Genomic DNA, 17,464 nt, shown 5'->3' with positions numbered 1-17,464 from the left:
TAAGGCTGCATGCCGCGGGATGCGTCCAGTACTGCTGCGGCAGGAGAGTCCATGGTGGCCGAGGCAGTCGACCTGCATACCGCAATGGCAGACAGCGAGCCGGAATGTGTTGTCGTCAAGAAAAGTGCCTGTATTTGTGGATGGTAAGGCGTGAAGCCAAGCACCAGATTCCCATTTCGCAACGGCAAGGAGGCGGGCGCGCTCTGTAGGGTTGGTAGACGTATGGTAAAGGTTATCCCGCACCATTCTACAGAGCGGCTCATCCCATTGCCGCTGCGAACTGGGAAAAATAGGTAAATCAGCAGACGGGCAAGCTGACTTCCATGCTGTTTTAGCTTCGTTCAAGTGAGGCACATCTAGGTTGTCTAGAGGAGTTTTGAGTATCTTGGCGACAAGATCTTGAGTATAGTGGACCGAGGATAGAAAGGCAGGGAGGGCAACGTGAGAAATTTGACGGATGCCTAAGCCTCCGTGACGAATGGGCAATGATGACTGAGACCATGATTTATCTAAAATGTTAATATTGAAAATGGATATGAAAGTATTTTTAATGATGGAATCTAGATTTTCTAAAAGATGTGGATATTTCCAAAGATGGCTGCAGCGGAGGACGTAAGTGAATTTCGGTACAAAAAGGCAATAGCGGATGATTGTGTAAGCTACGTGAAGGTTAATTTTAAATAGACGATCAGACTGTGAATTAAATTTTTGTATTTTATCATCAATGAATTCGGGGAAAGACTCCTCAAGAATTGGAGATCCAAGGAGGTTTAGCGAACGTTTATTAACAATCTTGATATTAGGGGCAATAGCCTGAAATAGGGAAATAGCTGTGTCTTTTTGTTGATAAGAATCACAAAAAAATATTTCGCATTTTGAAGAATTTAAATCTAAGCCGATGTCTCGAAATTTTTCGGTTAAACCTGCAGGTCATCAAGGACTTCGCTTACATTACCACCTAAGGTACCATCATCTAAATACCAAACATTGAATTTGGAATTTAAGCTTTGAATGATAGGATGGATGGCAAGGCTAAAGAGAGCTGGCCCGAGAGGATCACCCTGTTGGCAACCAACAGCAGAAGAAATTGTGTGGTTTTTGTAAAGAAGTTTGGATGGAGAACTGTAACATTGCCAAACGAAGTTGTAAATAAGCGGAGCGTGCTTTTGAACTTCTTTCAAAAGTATATCTCTGTTGACAGAATTGAATGCGTTCTTAACATCTACCTTAAGCACAACTTCGCCTGGTTGTTGTAATATAAAAGAACGAAGGGAGTGAACTGCTGCTTCGCATCCGCCTTTGGAACCAAAACCCAACTGAGTAGGCTGAAAATGCTTACTCAGCAGTTCGGAAGATGCGTTGCAGCAAGTTTTGGCAACAAGGCGGCGGTAGGTTGTACCACCGCACAAAGATTAAGCATTGCCATACAGCGTGGTAATGCTGCCAGCCTTCTGGGCACCTTACCACCTGGCAGTGATTTTGGGCAACTTTTTTATTTATAATTTTAGTTTGTATGTAGTTTTAGTTACCTTTATTTTGTTTTATATTATATTATATAACAACACAACACGTAACTATGTACTAAACACACAATTTATTTCATTAAATTATAATGATTTTTGTTACTTTACATTTGTTTTACAATACATTTGAAATTTAAATGGAGTTTGATAAATGAAAATGATCGGTGCACTCAATCTATCCTGTTATCACAATGCAAATAAATTGTAAAATAAAACACCAACTTAATTATAATCACAATAAATATCTTTAAGTACATAAAAAAAGTATAATGTTTAATTTCGTCTTATCTTCCGTCTAGACTGAATAGACGGTCAATAAAACAAATCATCTTAACTGTAAGTGTATCTAAAAATATCACAAATAAGGTGGTGACCAAATTATCGCAATAAAACTGGTACCTACTGGAGGAAACACAATCAACTATACTCTGAACCTTCTGAACCTTGTGGCGCTGGCGCTCCAAACGATCTAACACACCCCCTTATCCGGCTTACACCCCTTATCCGAATAACATCTGAACATCATTAGTGATATTGAGATGTTTTTATACAAAAGTCTGACATTTACTGACGATAATGTTCATATACAAGAGCTGCTCAACATTTTTAACACGTTCGTTTAATTTTAAGACAACGGTTCTGAGTTTCAAACTTAAAAATCATCACATTACAATACTTAAAGTAACTTAACTACGTGCTGGGTTCTCAACGACACACTATTTTATTAAAAAGATTTAACATTGATTATAATAAATAATAATAGATACACAATCTATGTCAAGGCATATATGTTTTGTCGATTTTTATGAGTGCGAAGTACCAGACTTGCATTTTGGAATGTCAAAAATAGATATTGTATTTTAAAGTCGAACGTTTTTTTTTTTTGAAGTTGTCTAGCTACGCTCTAAATTTTTGCATACAGTTTCGCAACGTTCAAGAAACACCTACTGTATCTGAGTCGAGATAAAATCTAATCTAAGCCTAGTGATTAATTATCACAAAAATAGGTCATGGCTGTGCCACGTGATAATACTAAAAACAGGAAATTTCCTAATACCATAGCAACTAAAATTTATAGCATACCTACTACAGGGTCAATTTAAAGCCGATGCGGATAATGTAATGTAAAGGATGATTTGATTAGGGATTAGATTTAGGTTATTTTTAAGTTACCTTACCTTCATAAAATTTTACCATTTTAGAGATAATCATGAGTTCTTAATTGCTTCAAAAATCTGAATATTTAGCATTTTTTGGCCATTAGACACCGTATCTTAAATTTACATACGTGTAGTTAGCAACTAGGGCGTCACGAAATTCAACAAGTCAAAATATCTAATAATCACTGTAAAATACCCGCATCGATCTTCAGTTTCCCCTGTGAAACTGATCGTGAATAATTTAACTAACATCCTAACACAGAAATACATTGATAGAGATTTCGAAATGTGATTTAATTATTCAGGCAATGTTTTATTACTTACTATTACATACTTTTATTGATAATTCTGTTCATAATATGAACTGCACACAAATACACTAAAATTAATGTCAATTATCTATTGCCCAGTTACATCATAGCCAACCGAAATCTTTGAAAATATAAGAAGCTTGATCTAAAACTCATTCTAGTGATACAGTTGAAATAAAATATGCTGGCTCTAATATCCAAACGGAAAGTCACAAGCACATGTGACTTCAAGATAATATAGCCATTTTGTGAAAATACGTGATTCCACGTAACTTAAGGCGAATAGCTCGTCCCGTGCGTTTTAAACGTTTAGCATAACGCTAAATGTTGATACAACGCCATCTTCTGGCAGTTTGCCATAACCAGCTCAATAACTAAGCGTTTCTCTACTGAAAAACATTACTTAGGCATCGTTTAAGCGCTGCAGGCCTCGTCTTTCCCGACGAGGAAGAGATGGTCAGAAGAATTCATCTTCTTCCAGTGGAGAGCCTTGGACTTGATCGTCACTGGAATCTATAACAAAAAATTGCAATATTAGTTTTCAATGGAAATCTTAGGTTTTTTTTTATATGGCTCTGTCCATCGGAGGAGGATGTTGCTAGAGTCTAGTGTGTTTTGTACGGTAAAAAAATCTAGAAAACGAAATAATATAAGAGATAATCGTGAAGGATAATAGCGCGTGAGAACCTGCAAAAAAAATCTAGTCTAGGGAAAACTTAATAAAGAAAAATCATGTGTCACTGCATGCATATGTACCTACGTGACGTTCCATAAATATATTTATAAATTTGATTATCGATTTCATTCACGTTCCATAAATATATTTATAAATTTGATTAAAAAGTTTTTCAAAATGCACCGTGACATTGCAAATGAAAGTGCTTGTATTGATTGAGGGGTTTCAAATATTACATTTTGTACGTTCTAGATAGTCACGTCATCTAAAGACTTATCGTCTGTGCTGTGGCGTCATGTGACGAATACGTGTGGCAAGAAGCCAACTCGCGCATGCTCAGATGGACACACCTCTATCTCGAATGTGCAAGCGCGACACTTCAGAACATCTGCATCTAAAATCGGTTAATTCTTTTATGCTGTTCGTAAATGCCAGGACAAGGTTTGCATGAAAGAAAATGTTTGAAAATCTCCATAATGAAAAAGTGAATGAGTGAGACACGATTTGGTTTCATTTTCTTCATTGGTGCAAACGGGGCGGGCAGCTAGTTTAAAATAGATTCTGATGACAAAACAACGTGTTCATCAAGTGAATTAAACATAATTTGAAACGTTATCAAAAGAAAACACTCCAATTGACTGATTATGGGACATTTTTGCTATCAGTGCAGCTTTGTGTAAAGTCCCTGAAGAGATAATAATAGGTAAAAGATTGGATTTTTTGGAATCTTTTTGTATTTTTTATTTCAATTCCAAATTTTTACTTTTACGGTCATCCCGTAAAACCGAAATTGAAAATACAAACTGAAATATAGATGCACAGAAAAATAAGACCATCACTGGGAATCGAACCCAGGTCCTCGGTAATCCGTACCGCGTGCTATACCGCTACACCACTGATGGTCAACGGTACCGACACGAATTTCCCTATGCACCTCATGTTTTAGCTTGTTTCTTACTTAGACACTTAAGCAGCGACGCTAGCGACATCTATGCCGTAAGCCCTCAAACTTTTTCGGCATTCCTTTGGAACTAACCGCTCACCCATATCTGTGCATCTATATTTCAGTTTGTATTTTCAATTTCGGTTTTACGGGATGACCGTAAAAGTAAAAATTTGAAATTGAAATAAAAAATACAAAAAGATTCCAAAAAATCCAATCTTAATTTGATTGCTTAGAAACGATATCTCTTGTCCGGGTGAGCGGTTAGTTCCAAAGGAATGCCGAAAAAGTTTGAGGGCTTACGGCATAGATGTCGCTAGCGTCGCTGCTTAAGTGACTAAGTAAGAAACACAAGCTAAAACATGGGGTGCATAGGGAAATTCGTGTCGGTACCGTTTACCATCAGTGGTGTAGCGGTATAGCACGCGGTACGGATTACCGAGGACCTGGGTTCGATTCCCAGTGATGGTCTTATTTTTCTGTTTTTTTCTGTGCATCTATATTTCAGTTTGTATTTTCAATAATAATAGGTACTTGAACACATTGAAGTTCCTCGAAGCCAAGGAAATCTTTTTAACCATTATCAACCCAATTGCTGATAATATATTCAGCGGCACAAAATTTGGCCCACTCGTCATACAGAATTACTTATTACCCCAAAATTTTTTGCCGCTCAGTACATTAATGGGACTGTTAATAATATAGAAATACATATCGCAAAAGTTATATAAAAATCTGTCCATTTATTGAACGCAAGACAAATCAACGGCACAAACAAAATGCTATCTTATCTGGACGCATGATTTTCAAGGATAACGAGGATATTGGTCTTGATCTTGAGTTAGATATTCAACAATAATCGAATTAGAATTAGATATTGGAATATTTGTTACATTCTATTGATTATGATAGTTATGAAATAAATGTTCCTTATTCTTATTGTTACAGTGCGATTACTTGGAGTTACAAACTTGACAGACCGTTCCTTCAGTCAATTTTCAACTTTGAGGTCATACAAATAAAATAGTTTTTACATAATCTGTAAACGTGGGTAGCGGTACCTATATTAAAAATGGCTTTATTTGTATGACGTCAAAGTTGAAAATTGACTGAAGGCACGCCCATCTGTCAAGTGTTAACTTGAATTAATCAAACATGTATATGCATTAAAATCTCAGATAAAATACAAAAGGTATCTCCGAGTCTAAGAGTCATATCAAGCAGTAACACTAGTAGGTACTTAGTGAAGAATTTGAACAGCCGCCAGTACCTACTTTACAAATAGTGGCAATAAAACATGTTATGGTAGAAAATTCTTTGAAGTCCAAATAATTTATTCGTAATGATCTTAGCGCGAAGATACTAAATTATATAACGGCATATCTATTTTATTTCTGGAATATTGCCAAACGTAGAATGAAGTACATCTCACAACGATTCCATTAATCCCAAACACGGCTTAGTTACGTTGTTTTATAACAGAGTTCCGTTGCCTACCTTACGGCTTCAGCATCAGATCAGTTCGAAAGAAGCTTCTTCTTAGTCGCTTACTAGGTATATTAACCATGATTGTTTATAGACGCGCGAGCGTTATTTAGCTATTGGCCATCTACGGTCTTCTTCATCAGATTTAGTTTACCAAATGATACTTTCTGAATGTAAATGCTTGTTTTAATGCTAAAAATGCCAAAATCGCCATAGGTGTGCCTATAAAAATTGAAGTTTGCCCTCGATTTCCCTAGGATCCCATCATCAGATCTTGACTTGGTGACAATCGGACCACCTCAGAAGAGTACTGTTTCAAACAAAATAAAATTTTGAAAATAGGTCAAAAATTGACTGAGTAATCGGTGAACATACATAAAAAAAATACAAACATTGGAACGTAGAACCTCCTCCTTTTTTGAAGTCTGTTAAAAGCGGAAACATTTTATGTCACGCGTTGACAGTGGCGTAAAATTAAAATGGTACTGAGTTCTAGTTTTATTGTGAATTACGAGCAGCACATGGGAATTGTGAATTAGGTTTGACTTATTAAAACATTGTTAATGATGGATATCGAAATAGAGGCAGACCGCAGCGATCCCGAACGACCTAGATGCTTATGAGTTACGAGTACAAGCATGGCGAGGTAACGCGGGAAGGGATGGCAAGAACTCACGTCCAGTAGGCGAGAGTGGAACAAAAGTGAAGCCTTTGCTCAGTAGAGGGATGTAAAATAGACTAAATAATTAAAAAGACATCTAAGAAAAAAACGTTAAACTTATGTTAAAAACTTATGCTATGGTAATAGCCTGTGGTCACGTTCAGGGCCGATTTCATTCAAATAAAAAGTATAGACAGAATGCGGTTGACTTATCTACGGCAATGACTACCACCATGACTATGACTAATTCGATTACTTACGGTTCTTCTATGCGCAAGGTCGACTATGCATAACAACATGGAAAATGTGCATATATAATTAAAAATATGTTTAAAATAATGCGCTACTTTCATAATATGACTTCTCTTATAATTTAATTGTGTGCGTGTATTTTGTTAAGAACAAGTCAGGCGACGTGTTAAATATCTATGTTTGCGTGTGTGTCAAGTATTACACCATTTATTCGTTAAATAAATACAGACAGACACTTCCGTTGAGTGATTCACATGAATTGTGCAATCTATTTGGAACTGTCCTAAAAAAGCTTGAGCTACCTAGAGCTTTAGAATGGCTGAAAAAGATTTACAAAAAAGAAATAACAGTTGACCGTTAAACACGTTTTTCACATTGCTTTTGGATGTATTTATTTATTTAATGGTATACATCATACGTTACCTACTTACCTAGTTTTTAGGTGGTGATAGGGAATTTATTTATTTGGGAAACAAACAGCATATTTAACACAGTTAAACATGGATATAACTTAGCTGATACATAAGCCAAAGCAGTTTCTACTTATAAAGAAATAACATTTTTTGTTGCTCGAGCAAAATCGAAGTTCGTATCGTAGCGTCCCGCTGACGCTAATATTATTTCATACGAGAGCGAGAGGGACGGTACGATACGAACTTCGAATTTCGTAGTAGGCCTACTGTTACTTTGTTAATTGTTTGGTTTGTCAATTTGCTTGATAATTTGTTTTGGATATCTGTTACTTGTAAGTATAGGTAATTTCAATTATATTTTTGGCTACCATCATATAGACAAAACGTGCATGCGTGCGTGCGTGTGTTTATTAAGCGGCTCGTAGACGGGCCATATTTTCACTGCAATTCGTGGCCGGCAACTATTGGTGTCCCTCTCTTACTCACATGTTAGACAGGGACACCAATAGTGGCCGGCCACATATTGCAGTGAAAATATGGCCCGTCTAGGAGCCCCTTTAGGTACAAGTGCTCGTACCTACATAAAATACTAGGATTCGATTTTATCGTTATCAATCTGACGCGGAATAAGGATGATGCCAAAGCGATGCTGCCAAGATTTTATACGTAACTTAGGATATACAAAGTATAAGTTCTGACAAGCTGATTCTTGGAATCACATCTTTCAAAATACCAATCGAAAATAGCATAAATATGTAAAGCTACAAAACTACCGATCGGCTCGGATTAAATTTTCAACTAGGCATAATATCAGAAAATAACACTTCTTCGGGCAGTGGGGTAAAAACCATAAGACTGGTTATCGCGTTGACTTGTTATTAATTTAACGTTTGAAATAGCACAACTGACATTGATTGAATCTTAGGATGTTAAAGGACTTGGACGGTCGACTACACCTGTGAAAATGAACTAGGATCATTTCCCCTGCTCCACTCTCATTTCAAGTTTTTCACCGCTTTCACGTCACATTTTCACAAGATATGATTCAAATATTACCATAACAATAATTCAAAGTTATAATTCCGCAGTCAAATAAACGTTTCTATTGTGAGAGTCCATAGTTCAATACTCTGTCTGACCTTCAGTCATCCTATTTGGAAATATAGAACGTAGATTATTTCAAATACAAATAGGTAAGTAACGTTAGAACCGATTTTTTAAGAGGACCATTAAATAACTATTTGATAAAAAATACTTCTTTTTTGCTGACTGTACTTGCAGTCATGCATACTACATACATACCTATCCGTACCATACTGTACGGCAATCCGAGCACTAAACGCGGGTGAATTTTGACTTACAGAATTAGTTCTTAATTATCATTGCAAGCTTAACAAATTCTTTCAAAAATAATGTTCTTTTTTCATTTGAAAACATCAAACGAGTATGTAACTAACTCGTTATCTTCAACAAGTTACTACAATATAATAACGAAACAATGAAGGTCAGTAGTGGTTTCACGAGTTCATGTCGGTAACAAAACAATTTAACCCATATATGCCCAGTGGGTCGCTTTTGTCCCGAAAAATAGGTAAGTATCAACTAACGCGCGATTTTGCAAAAGAAATTGCTTATTTGTGACGTTTGTGCTAAAGAAGAAATCGGAGACCAAAAATAGTTCTGGGCATTATATGGGTTAAGTTAAGTACTAATCTACCACATAATGTAGTTTTCCAGTCGCGGAAAAGTGGGGCGCCTGTTTCACAAATAATCCACTTGTAGCGTCACACACAATGTTTCGTCATCTGGTACCTACAGTACAAATATCTTTTGGGAACACTGCTTACCCATCGCGTGATGTTGTATTTTTATCTCACGTGAGATTTAATTTTTTTTGTTTAACTTTCGTATTTATTTATCCTCGTGAGTCCTCGCATACTTTATATAGAACACATTAACACTAAAAATAACGGCCGAGTGTAATTTATAAAAGCACAAACTTTTCGTTGAATATATGTATAAAGAATTTTTAATAATTTGAATTAATTTCCAAAATAACAAAGCTAATGATTTGAAATTACCTACTTCTAGGTCTTAAGTATTACATCTGTTAAAAAGCTAGTACTCTTCTGAGTACTATATATTATCTATTATATATCTTTTGTTAAATTGATTATTATCAAATAACTTCTTCAGTTATTTTGACTCCAACTATTTAAGTATTCATTCTGTTGCGTCAATTAACTCATTACATCGTGGGCCATGGGCAGGTTAATAAACAAAACCACAATTTAAATAATTATACTAGACTTTACCCGCGACTTTACGCGTAAACCATTAGATCTGGTAGTTGAATTGGAATTCCGGGATATAACTAAATTCCTAAAAATTGGTCTTCTTGAAGTTGGCATAACAACAACCGTGCCAAACTTCATGACTCTAATCCCTGCTGTTGAGATTTTGAGATTTTATCCCGATCCCGTGGGAATATCGGGATAAAAAGTAACCAGCAGTAGCGAATCAGTCCAGTCTAAAAAGTGAAGGAGTGACAAACATACATACACTTTCGCATTTATAATATTAGTAGGATATTCCACATCGATTTCGATGGCGGCGATCATGATTAAAATAAAATAAAAAATATTTACAATTAGATACAATAGATTATTTACTTTATAGCGTGAGCTCAAACATGACTCGCCAGACAGAACCTAATCTTAAATCGTCACTACTTTAAAAAAAAGTCGTAGCTCAAAATAGATAATTTTTCTGAGTGAACTTTATAGACAACAACAACAACAACAAGGTTCAATTTTGTTGACATATTGATTTTAGATACGAGATTTTTTCAAAGTAGTGACGAAATGCTTCATTGCAAAGCGCCCAGTAAAGACAAGAATGTAATTAATTACGTGTACGTGCATTTTAAAACACACATACCCATTGCAGATTTAATGGTCTTTGAATCTGAGTTATCAAAAGTGTGTTTTGTGTTGTAATAAGTAGGTACCCCAGCTGTAAACAAACTATGTCGGTAGGTACTTATACAATTGTATCGTGGTCACCTTAGAACAATCCCGTAGCTGTGTTCTAATGCAATTAACATTTAATTACGACTATTTGCATATTGACATGCGCAGAGGATGAAGAAAATATTATTATAGCACGCGGTTTAGACACATATATTAAGATAAGCTGTTTACATTGAAACACTTGTTTATGCTTAAATTTCATAAACCATACGTTCATTCACAATTGACGTGTTTTGTTCTCGTCGATTAGCACAGACGTGACCAAGGTCTACTAAAATACAGCTAAAAACACGTTTTAATACCCTTGGGTTAATATTCAAGCGTTTTACTACTACTAGCTGGTAGGGTCTGTTTCACCATCCATTGATTAGTGTTAACTGGCGGTTAAATGTGATGCCGTCTCCGTGTAGTCGAACAAAACAAATAGAGACGGCATCACATTTAACCGTCAGTTAACACTAATCAACGGATGGTGAAACAGCCCCTTAGCATCGATAGCATCTTAAATTTGCACAAGAGATAAAGCCAGGGATACACTAGGGAACAAATGTCCCACGACATGTGTCGGCGACATGTCAAGCGAAGCCAGCTGATTTCGCCTGACATATCTGGCAATACCCGACGTCGTTGGATACACGAGTCGCGCGATGTTGCCAGACGGTCGACCGAAGTCCGGCAACTATGCATGAATAGGTAATTTTTTATGGAGTGTGTAAATTTTGTGCCGCCGAGTATATTTGCTGAGATGGTAATGGAAATGAAGATAACCTACAAAAAGTTGGAAAACCCTGACTTTGTCACTTCAAAGTGCAATATCTCAAAAACGGCCAAACCGATTTTGATGTAACATGTCTAGGAAACATCACTAGAAAACCTGATTTCAAATAAAAAACCGCATTCAAATAGGTCCACCCGTTACGCTACGGTGCTACGGTGCTACACACACACACACACAGACACACACACACACACACACACACAGACAGACACAGGTTAAAAAAGAAGCCAAAAAAACTCTGAAACGCTTCCTAAATAACGAACACTTCTAGAAGTTATTTATAAAAAGACAAAATTAGAAAAAAGTTACCCATTAAGATAATGCAAAATTGCAAATATTCCAATTGCTTGCATATCTAATAAAAACTACGCATTACATTATCGCATTATAGCGAACCAATAACAGAAGGTAGCTATTACTTGTAATGTAATAAGCTTAAGCTGGCCTATAGTGGTTATATATGCTTATCTATACCAATATTATAGAGGAATGATTTGGATTTTTGGTTTTTGTTACTCAAAAACTACTAGACCAATTTTAAAAATTCTTTTACCATTAGAATGCAAAATTATTCCAAAGTGCCATAGGCTTATGATTGGTTTTTTGGAGTCTTTTTGTATTTTTTATTTCAACTCCAAATTTGTTACTTTTACGGGTATCCCGTGAAACCATATCGAAAATACAAACTGAGACATGGATGCACAGAAAAACCAGAAAAAGAGACGCAGGGCTTAGCGACATCTCTTGTCTAGGTGAGCGGTTGGTTCCGAAAGAGTGTGACGTCTCTCGATGAGAGCGGAACATAGATGTTGCTAGTGCTGCTGCATAAGTAGCGTAGTAGAAATAAGCAACCTGAGATATGTATGCATAGGAAAAATTCGTGTCTAGATTCCTGTCCAGCGGTGGTGTAGGGGTTATAGCACGCAGCACGGATTGCTGAGGACCTGGGTTCGATTCCCAGCGCTGGTCTCTTTTTCTGGTTTTTCTGTGCATCCATGTCTCAGTTTGTATTTTCGATATGCCATAGGCTATATTTATTACCAGAAAAAATTAGGATTCCGTACTAAAACTTCAATAATGTAACTCAAAGTGTAAAAAAAGTTTCCATGAAACATCTTTCAACATATGCGCTGTAGAAACTATTGATTATAGAACAAAAAAATGTTCTGCGATATTAAAGAATATATTAATACCTACAAAAAACTTCGCGATACCATATGTCCAACTATTGTAGTTATGTCACTATAACTATTTTTTTAACATTTGAAAAGTTGACAGAAATACTTACAGACTAAAATCAGACCATGTTATTCATATCTTTGTATTAATCCTTATCCAATTACCTAAATAGTTTCATATTCAAGACAATTTCAATGACTGTAGATTACTTTTTGAATTATTCAAATCGGACATTCCATTCAAAAGATATTACGTAATTAAAAATATCCATCTAACCAAAAAATGCATTTACTCTACGTACGGGGCCTTCGCGCGGGTCGGGTTCGGGTGTAGTTTTTGGGAAATGGAGCTGAAAAATGTGTGTGAAGTGCCCTTGATTTGAGACCTTTTTAGAGTTCTGTGCCCAAAGGGTGATAAAAACGGGACCCTATTACTAAAACTTCACTGTCCGTCTGTCTGTCAATAGGCTATATCTCATGAACCGTTATAGTTACACAGTTGAAGTTTTCACAGATGATGTGTTTCTGTTGCTGCTATAACAACAAATACTTAAAACAGAATAAAATAAATATTTAAGGGGGGCTCCCATACAACAAACGTGTTTTTTTTGCCGTTTTTGCTCGATATTAATAAGGGCAACAGGTAGTTGCTTGAAATATTCGCAGAATATTTATTTTCATATTCATTCACTTTAAAAATAAATAATTAAGGGGGCTCCCATACAGCTCTTAAACGGGCGGACCGATTTGAATGCGGTTTTTTTTATTTAAAATCAGGTTTTCTAGCGATGGTTCTTAGACATGTTTTACTACTGCTTAATGTGCTGTTACATTGTCCAAGAACATGTTTGTTTAAGACATTAATTTCGGACGAACTCAAGCCCCTAAGGCACAGGTTTAAACCTAGTTTAGGGGTCGAAAGCTCGACCACTTACTTAAGACCCTTTTGTACTAACTTAAGTTTATGTTACTTGTAACACTTCTTTTTGAGTACAATAAAAAAAAAATGTTTCATCAAAATCGGTTTAGCCGTTTTGAGATATTGAACTTTGAAGTTACAAAGTCGGGGATTTTCCAACTTTTTGTTGGTTATTACAAGCTTTTGTTTAGTTTCACTTGTCCCGTTGTCGGTAGTTGGATTGACTTGAAATTTGGCATACTTTTGTAAAATGCGTGACAGTACAATAATCTGGAAGTGTTATCCTGGTGGTTCAGCCAGGATTGTATCTTTAGGACGGAAACTCCTCAGCGGTTAATGGCATCGACTTGAAATTTGGTACGAAAATGTAGTTTGGACGACAATGCAAGCACAGTCAACAAAAAAAAGTCAGCAAAAAACATGTATTAAAAAAGATTTAAAAAAAAACCTATTATTTATTGGTACTGTACCTAGTCTATTTACAACCCTTACCTTCTTAGTTAATTTTCCATCATCGCCAATCAGGAACTCTTCAAGGCCGAAGACGAGCGGCGACCAGTTGCCGAGATGGAAGATGCGGGACGACGTGCCGCGCGTCACTCGGAATTCAATTGTCTTCGCCATCAGCACGTTTGTGATCATGTACACTGATTTCTTGCCTTTCAGATCTAGAAGAGAATATGTAGTTATTGATAGAGTACGACCGAAACTAGGGTCAGAAATAAGGAGGGTTTGGGTCTGCAATCAAAACAGATACTTATTTCTAGGGCGATTCTAGTGTATCATGCCTATGATTTTTAAATTTGCGTACTTTTGTAGATATTTTTCTAGTCATAGAAGCGAACGTGGTGGTAAACGTGGAGTAATAACGTAGCCATGAAAAATTATAATTATTATACGGATGGAAACACTTCACGACGCCAATTGCTCCAAATACCGCACCTAAGCCTACAAACCCATACAGATTGGTCTGTGACTGTGCTACATGCCCAATTGCCCATGATATATTTGTTTACCAGTACAGTAGGTGTTTGCTAGATAATTTTGGCCTTAATGGGTTTATTAATTGATTTCACGTTTCAATATGGGAGCCCAGCCAAACTTATCTAATTGTTTCACGAATTGAAAACAGTAAAAAAACTATGGATAAATTAAGAATGGGAGGAGATTCATATCTCATATAATATATTATGATCATGGTAGTTGATAGTACTAAATAATTTTCTGTAAAAAAAAATTACAATTGGCATCAAAAATGCAAATCAAAAAATTTTTCCTTCAGATGGTTTTAACCATATTATTATATAAGACAATGTATGATACCTAAAATCTCGAAATATCGGGAGCTCATTAAAGGTTATTTTATTACGGTCTTCATCTAATAAAATATAATAATCTAATGGACATTACCTTTGTTATTCACATCTAGATAGATGTTGTTCTCAAAGTTTCTGTCCTTAGGGATGCTGGTGCGACTGAAGTTGACCATGATAACGCGCACCTTGTTCTTGATAGTCTCATCTTGCAATGTGATCTGTAAGGATTTATTGCATTTTAATATGTCCATGGCAAGTAGTTGTTTTTTTAATGTTACAAGACAAATACGTGGGAAGGTCACAAAATGAAGTGCCAGATGGAAGAAACATAAGTAGAATTACAGGTGCGTTATTATAGCCTTATTAGACTCGTTTTTGACTTTTTGAAGATCTTAAGTTGTACAGTTCATAAATTTTGGTGCTGCACGCTGACTAAAATGTTCTAATGCATGGCAAAGTTCCACAAGTGAACTGTGCTGTCCGTGTGTGCGTAACTAGCAACTGTTAAGGTGGTTTGAAAATAGGAGAATGTTCAGTTTGCTATCATCTACTCAGAATTCAAAGCAAATTGTTTCATTTTCATCCAAAAATACACAGCTGCAGCTACAGAGATGTAGGCTTCTGTAAAACTCAACCATGACTCAGGTGCAACAACTGATATACTGGTAATTCTCAGAAAGCGGTCTTGTAAATATTTACTGTAACTAGAAGCACCTATGTTGGTATACTGGATCATGTGCTGATAAAGACATGTATGTTATTAGATCCTATCCTTCCCATAGAAATATTGAAAGATGTTATTTTCGAAATACAAGTGACATGATGAAAAGCAAATCAACATTTCGCTGCTTAAATACAAAAGCAACAAATAAAAATAAAAGTTTTTTTATTGCAAAAATCACTCAAATGCTATTTAAAATGTGTTTTTTGAGATTAAATACCTTTGTTTTTGTTGTTTTTGTATTTAAGCAACGATTTATAATAATAATAACTATAAATCCATTTATATATCCATAGTTCAGACACATTCTTATTAAGAATATAAAACAGGGGTCATAGACTTAGATTCTGTGGGCTGTGGTAGGGATAGTAAAAGTATCCAGTCAAGATAAGTCGAAACACACTTGTAATACTAGTTTTACTACAACCACGCTTTGAACTGTTCTGTACCTAAAGCAGTGTTGGATTTATATTATTTATGAGTGTAGGCCACTTTACTTCTGCCTCCCAATGTATTTGTTTGACTTTCATCCTCTGAAATCTGCTGCCCCTAGGCTGCAGCCTATACGGCCTATTGACAAATCCAGGAATGACCTAAAGGGTCCAAATAGAACCCTACTTCTCTCACTCCGTCTATTTCCCCTACTGTCACTGGGTTGAATCTTTTTAACTATAAAGAGGTAAAAGCCATAATAAGAAAAAGGTGTGCTGGTATCAGCTTTGATTATGTTTATTTCATATTCTGGACAAAAAGTTTCATAAGATGCAGAATTGCAAACATAATTGAATTAAATCAACATCATAAACATAAGGATTAGCGAGTATCAATGAATTTAAATAATAGCCCATGTGTAACCGCAACAGTTGCATTGTAATCTTTTAGAAACCTTTTATGCTACACAGATGTGATTTAGTTTGATACTAATTAAATTACTTATTTATTGAACAGACACATAAAATGTAATGTAACAATTATATTTAACTGTTGTGAAATAATTTGTTCCTTTCTTCTTACTTTCCATATTCCATAAAGTTTCAGTTTATACCTATGTAATTCCAGTAAAAAGTTTTTTCCAGGATACAACCTTTGAAAATGCGTCGCAACTCAATGTGCTGACATTTGGTTTGTGTGCCGACCCAAGGCAACACTGCGATCTAAAGGACAGGTCAAGGTCACAAGTAAGTCCTGAAAAGCCTGAAAAGTATTCTTACTTTAGCATACAAAGGCCAAGACTCACCTTAACGCTCTCATGGGGAAACTTGAAGTCCGCTTCTTGAAAATCACCCGCTTCCAACCATTTCACGTAATCACTATTAGATTTCGCCTTATTTATATTCTGAACCAATTCGCCGAGTGGCGTGAACATTTTGCCGTTGGTTTCTTTCTCCTTTGGAACGAACAGAGACGTGCATTTGTAGAAGTCTGCTTCCGTAATATGCGGAATACAGACCAACTGGCTGCTGCCGATTTCTATTTCAATTTCGTCTCTGATAAATGGCCACGCATCTTCAAGCTTGAGCGACTTAAGATTCTCCAAGCTTACGTCCTTGCGGATCTCGTGCGAGTACAACGATTTCACTACAACTTTTAATTTCTTCGGCATTTTGTTTGACTTTAATTCACTCGATTATTTGCACACAAACGACGTTCGACCGTCTCAACTGTCAACGATCAACTAACTCACTTTTTTTTTGTATACCGTTGCGTTCCGTTCCGCAGACGAGGCCCAGACGTGACTAATCCGTCAGCCAAACATCACACCGCTTGCACCATACAATCAGCCCAACGATAAATGCTTCGATCTCAGTACGTATTGATAATCGATAGATCTCAGTGCCAGTGGAAAATTTATCTTTTGTAAATTTAATATTTAACTTGCCACTTATATATGTCGCGATTATTTGATTTGCAATGGTTATTTTCCGCAAGTTGGCGCTGATACAAATATTTCATTGAGAGGTTTGTTTCCAGATATTTCCCCCATTGGAGAAAAGAAAGAATGATCATCTCCAACAATATCAGGAACATCAACTACAAAATTCTAAAACTTTATGTTGTGTGTGTAAGTACAAATAATAGATGTCAAAATCACACAA

At 36.0% G+C, this 17,464-nt stretch overlaps 1 protein-coding gene across 1 annotated transcript; it reads right to left on the bottom strand.

Moving 5' to 3' along the window:
• Positions 1-1,575: 1,575 nt before the first annotated feature.
• LOC141439133 (uncharacterized) lies at positions 1,576-17,029 on the bottom strand. The gene is made up of 4 exons (XM_074103282.1): positions 16,606-17,029; positions 14,742-14,865; positions 13,824-13,999; positions 1,576-3,507 (listed from the first exon to the last, which is right to left on the bottom strand). Exons 1-4 carry the CDS (start codon positions 16,969-16,971, stop codon positions 3,409-3,411), a joined length of 765 nt encoding a protein of 254 aa, XP_073959383.1. The 5' UTR covers positions 16,972-17,029; the 3' UTR covers positions 1,576-3,408.
• Positions 17,030-17,464: the final 435 nt, after the last annotated feature.

The sequence above is a fragment of the Choristoneura fumiferana genome, chromosome 20 (assembly GCF_025370935.1).
Source record: "Choristoneura fumiferana chromosome 20, NRCan_CFum_1, whole genome shotgun sequence".
In the NCBI taxonomy this organism is placed as follows: domain Eukaryota; kingdom Metazoa; phylum Arthropoda; class Insecta; order Lepidoptera; family Tortricidae; genus Choristoneura; species Choristoneura fumiferana.
Note: the sequence above shows the minus strand (reverse complement) of the source record. Positions and strands in the feature narration are given on the sequence as shown.

What these genes read in the sequence shown, in the direction of transcription:
- LOC141439133 (XM_074103282.1), bottom strand. Translation starts at nt 16,971, where the DNA reads ATGCCGAAGAAATTAAAAGTTGTAGTGAAATCGTTGTACTCGCACGAG. An exon ending in TCTAGATGTGAATAACAAAG is followed by an intron (nt 14,000 to 14,741) that starts GTAATGTCCATT and finishes ATTCTCTTCTAG; the next exon opens with ATCTGAAAGGCAAGAAATCA. An exon ending in ATGGAAAATTAACTAAGAAG is followed by an intron (nt 3,508 to 13,823) that starts GTAAGGGTTGTA and finishes TTTTTGTTATAG; the next exon opens with ATTCCAGTGACGATCAAGTC.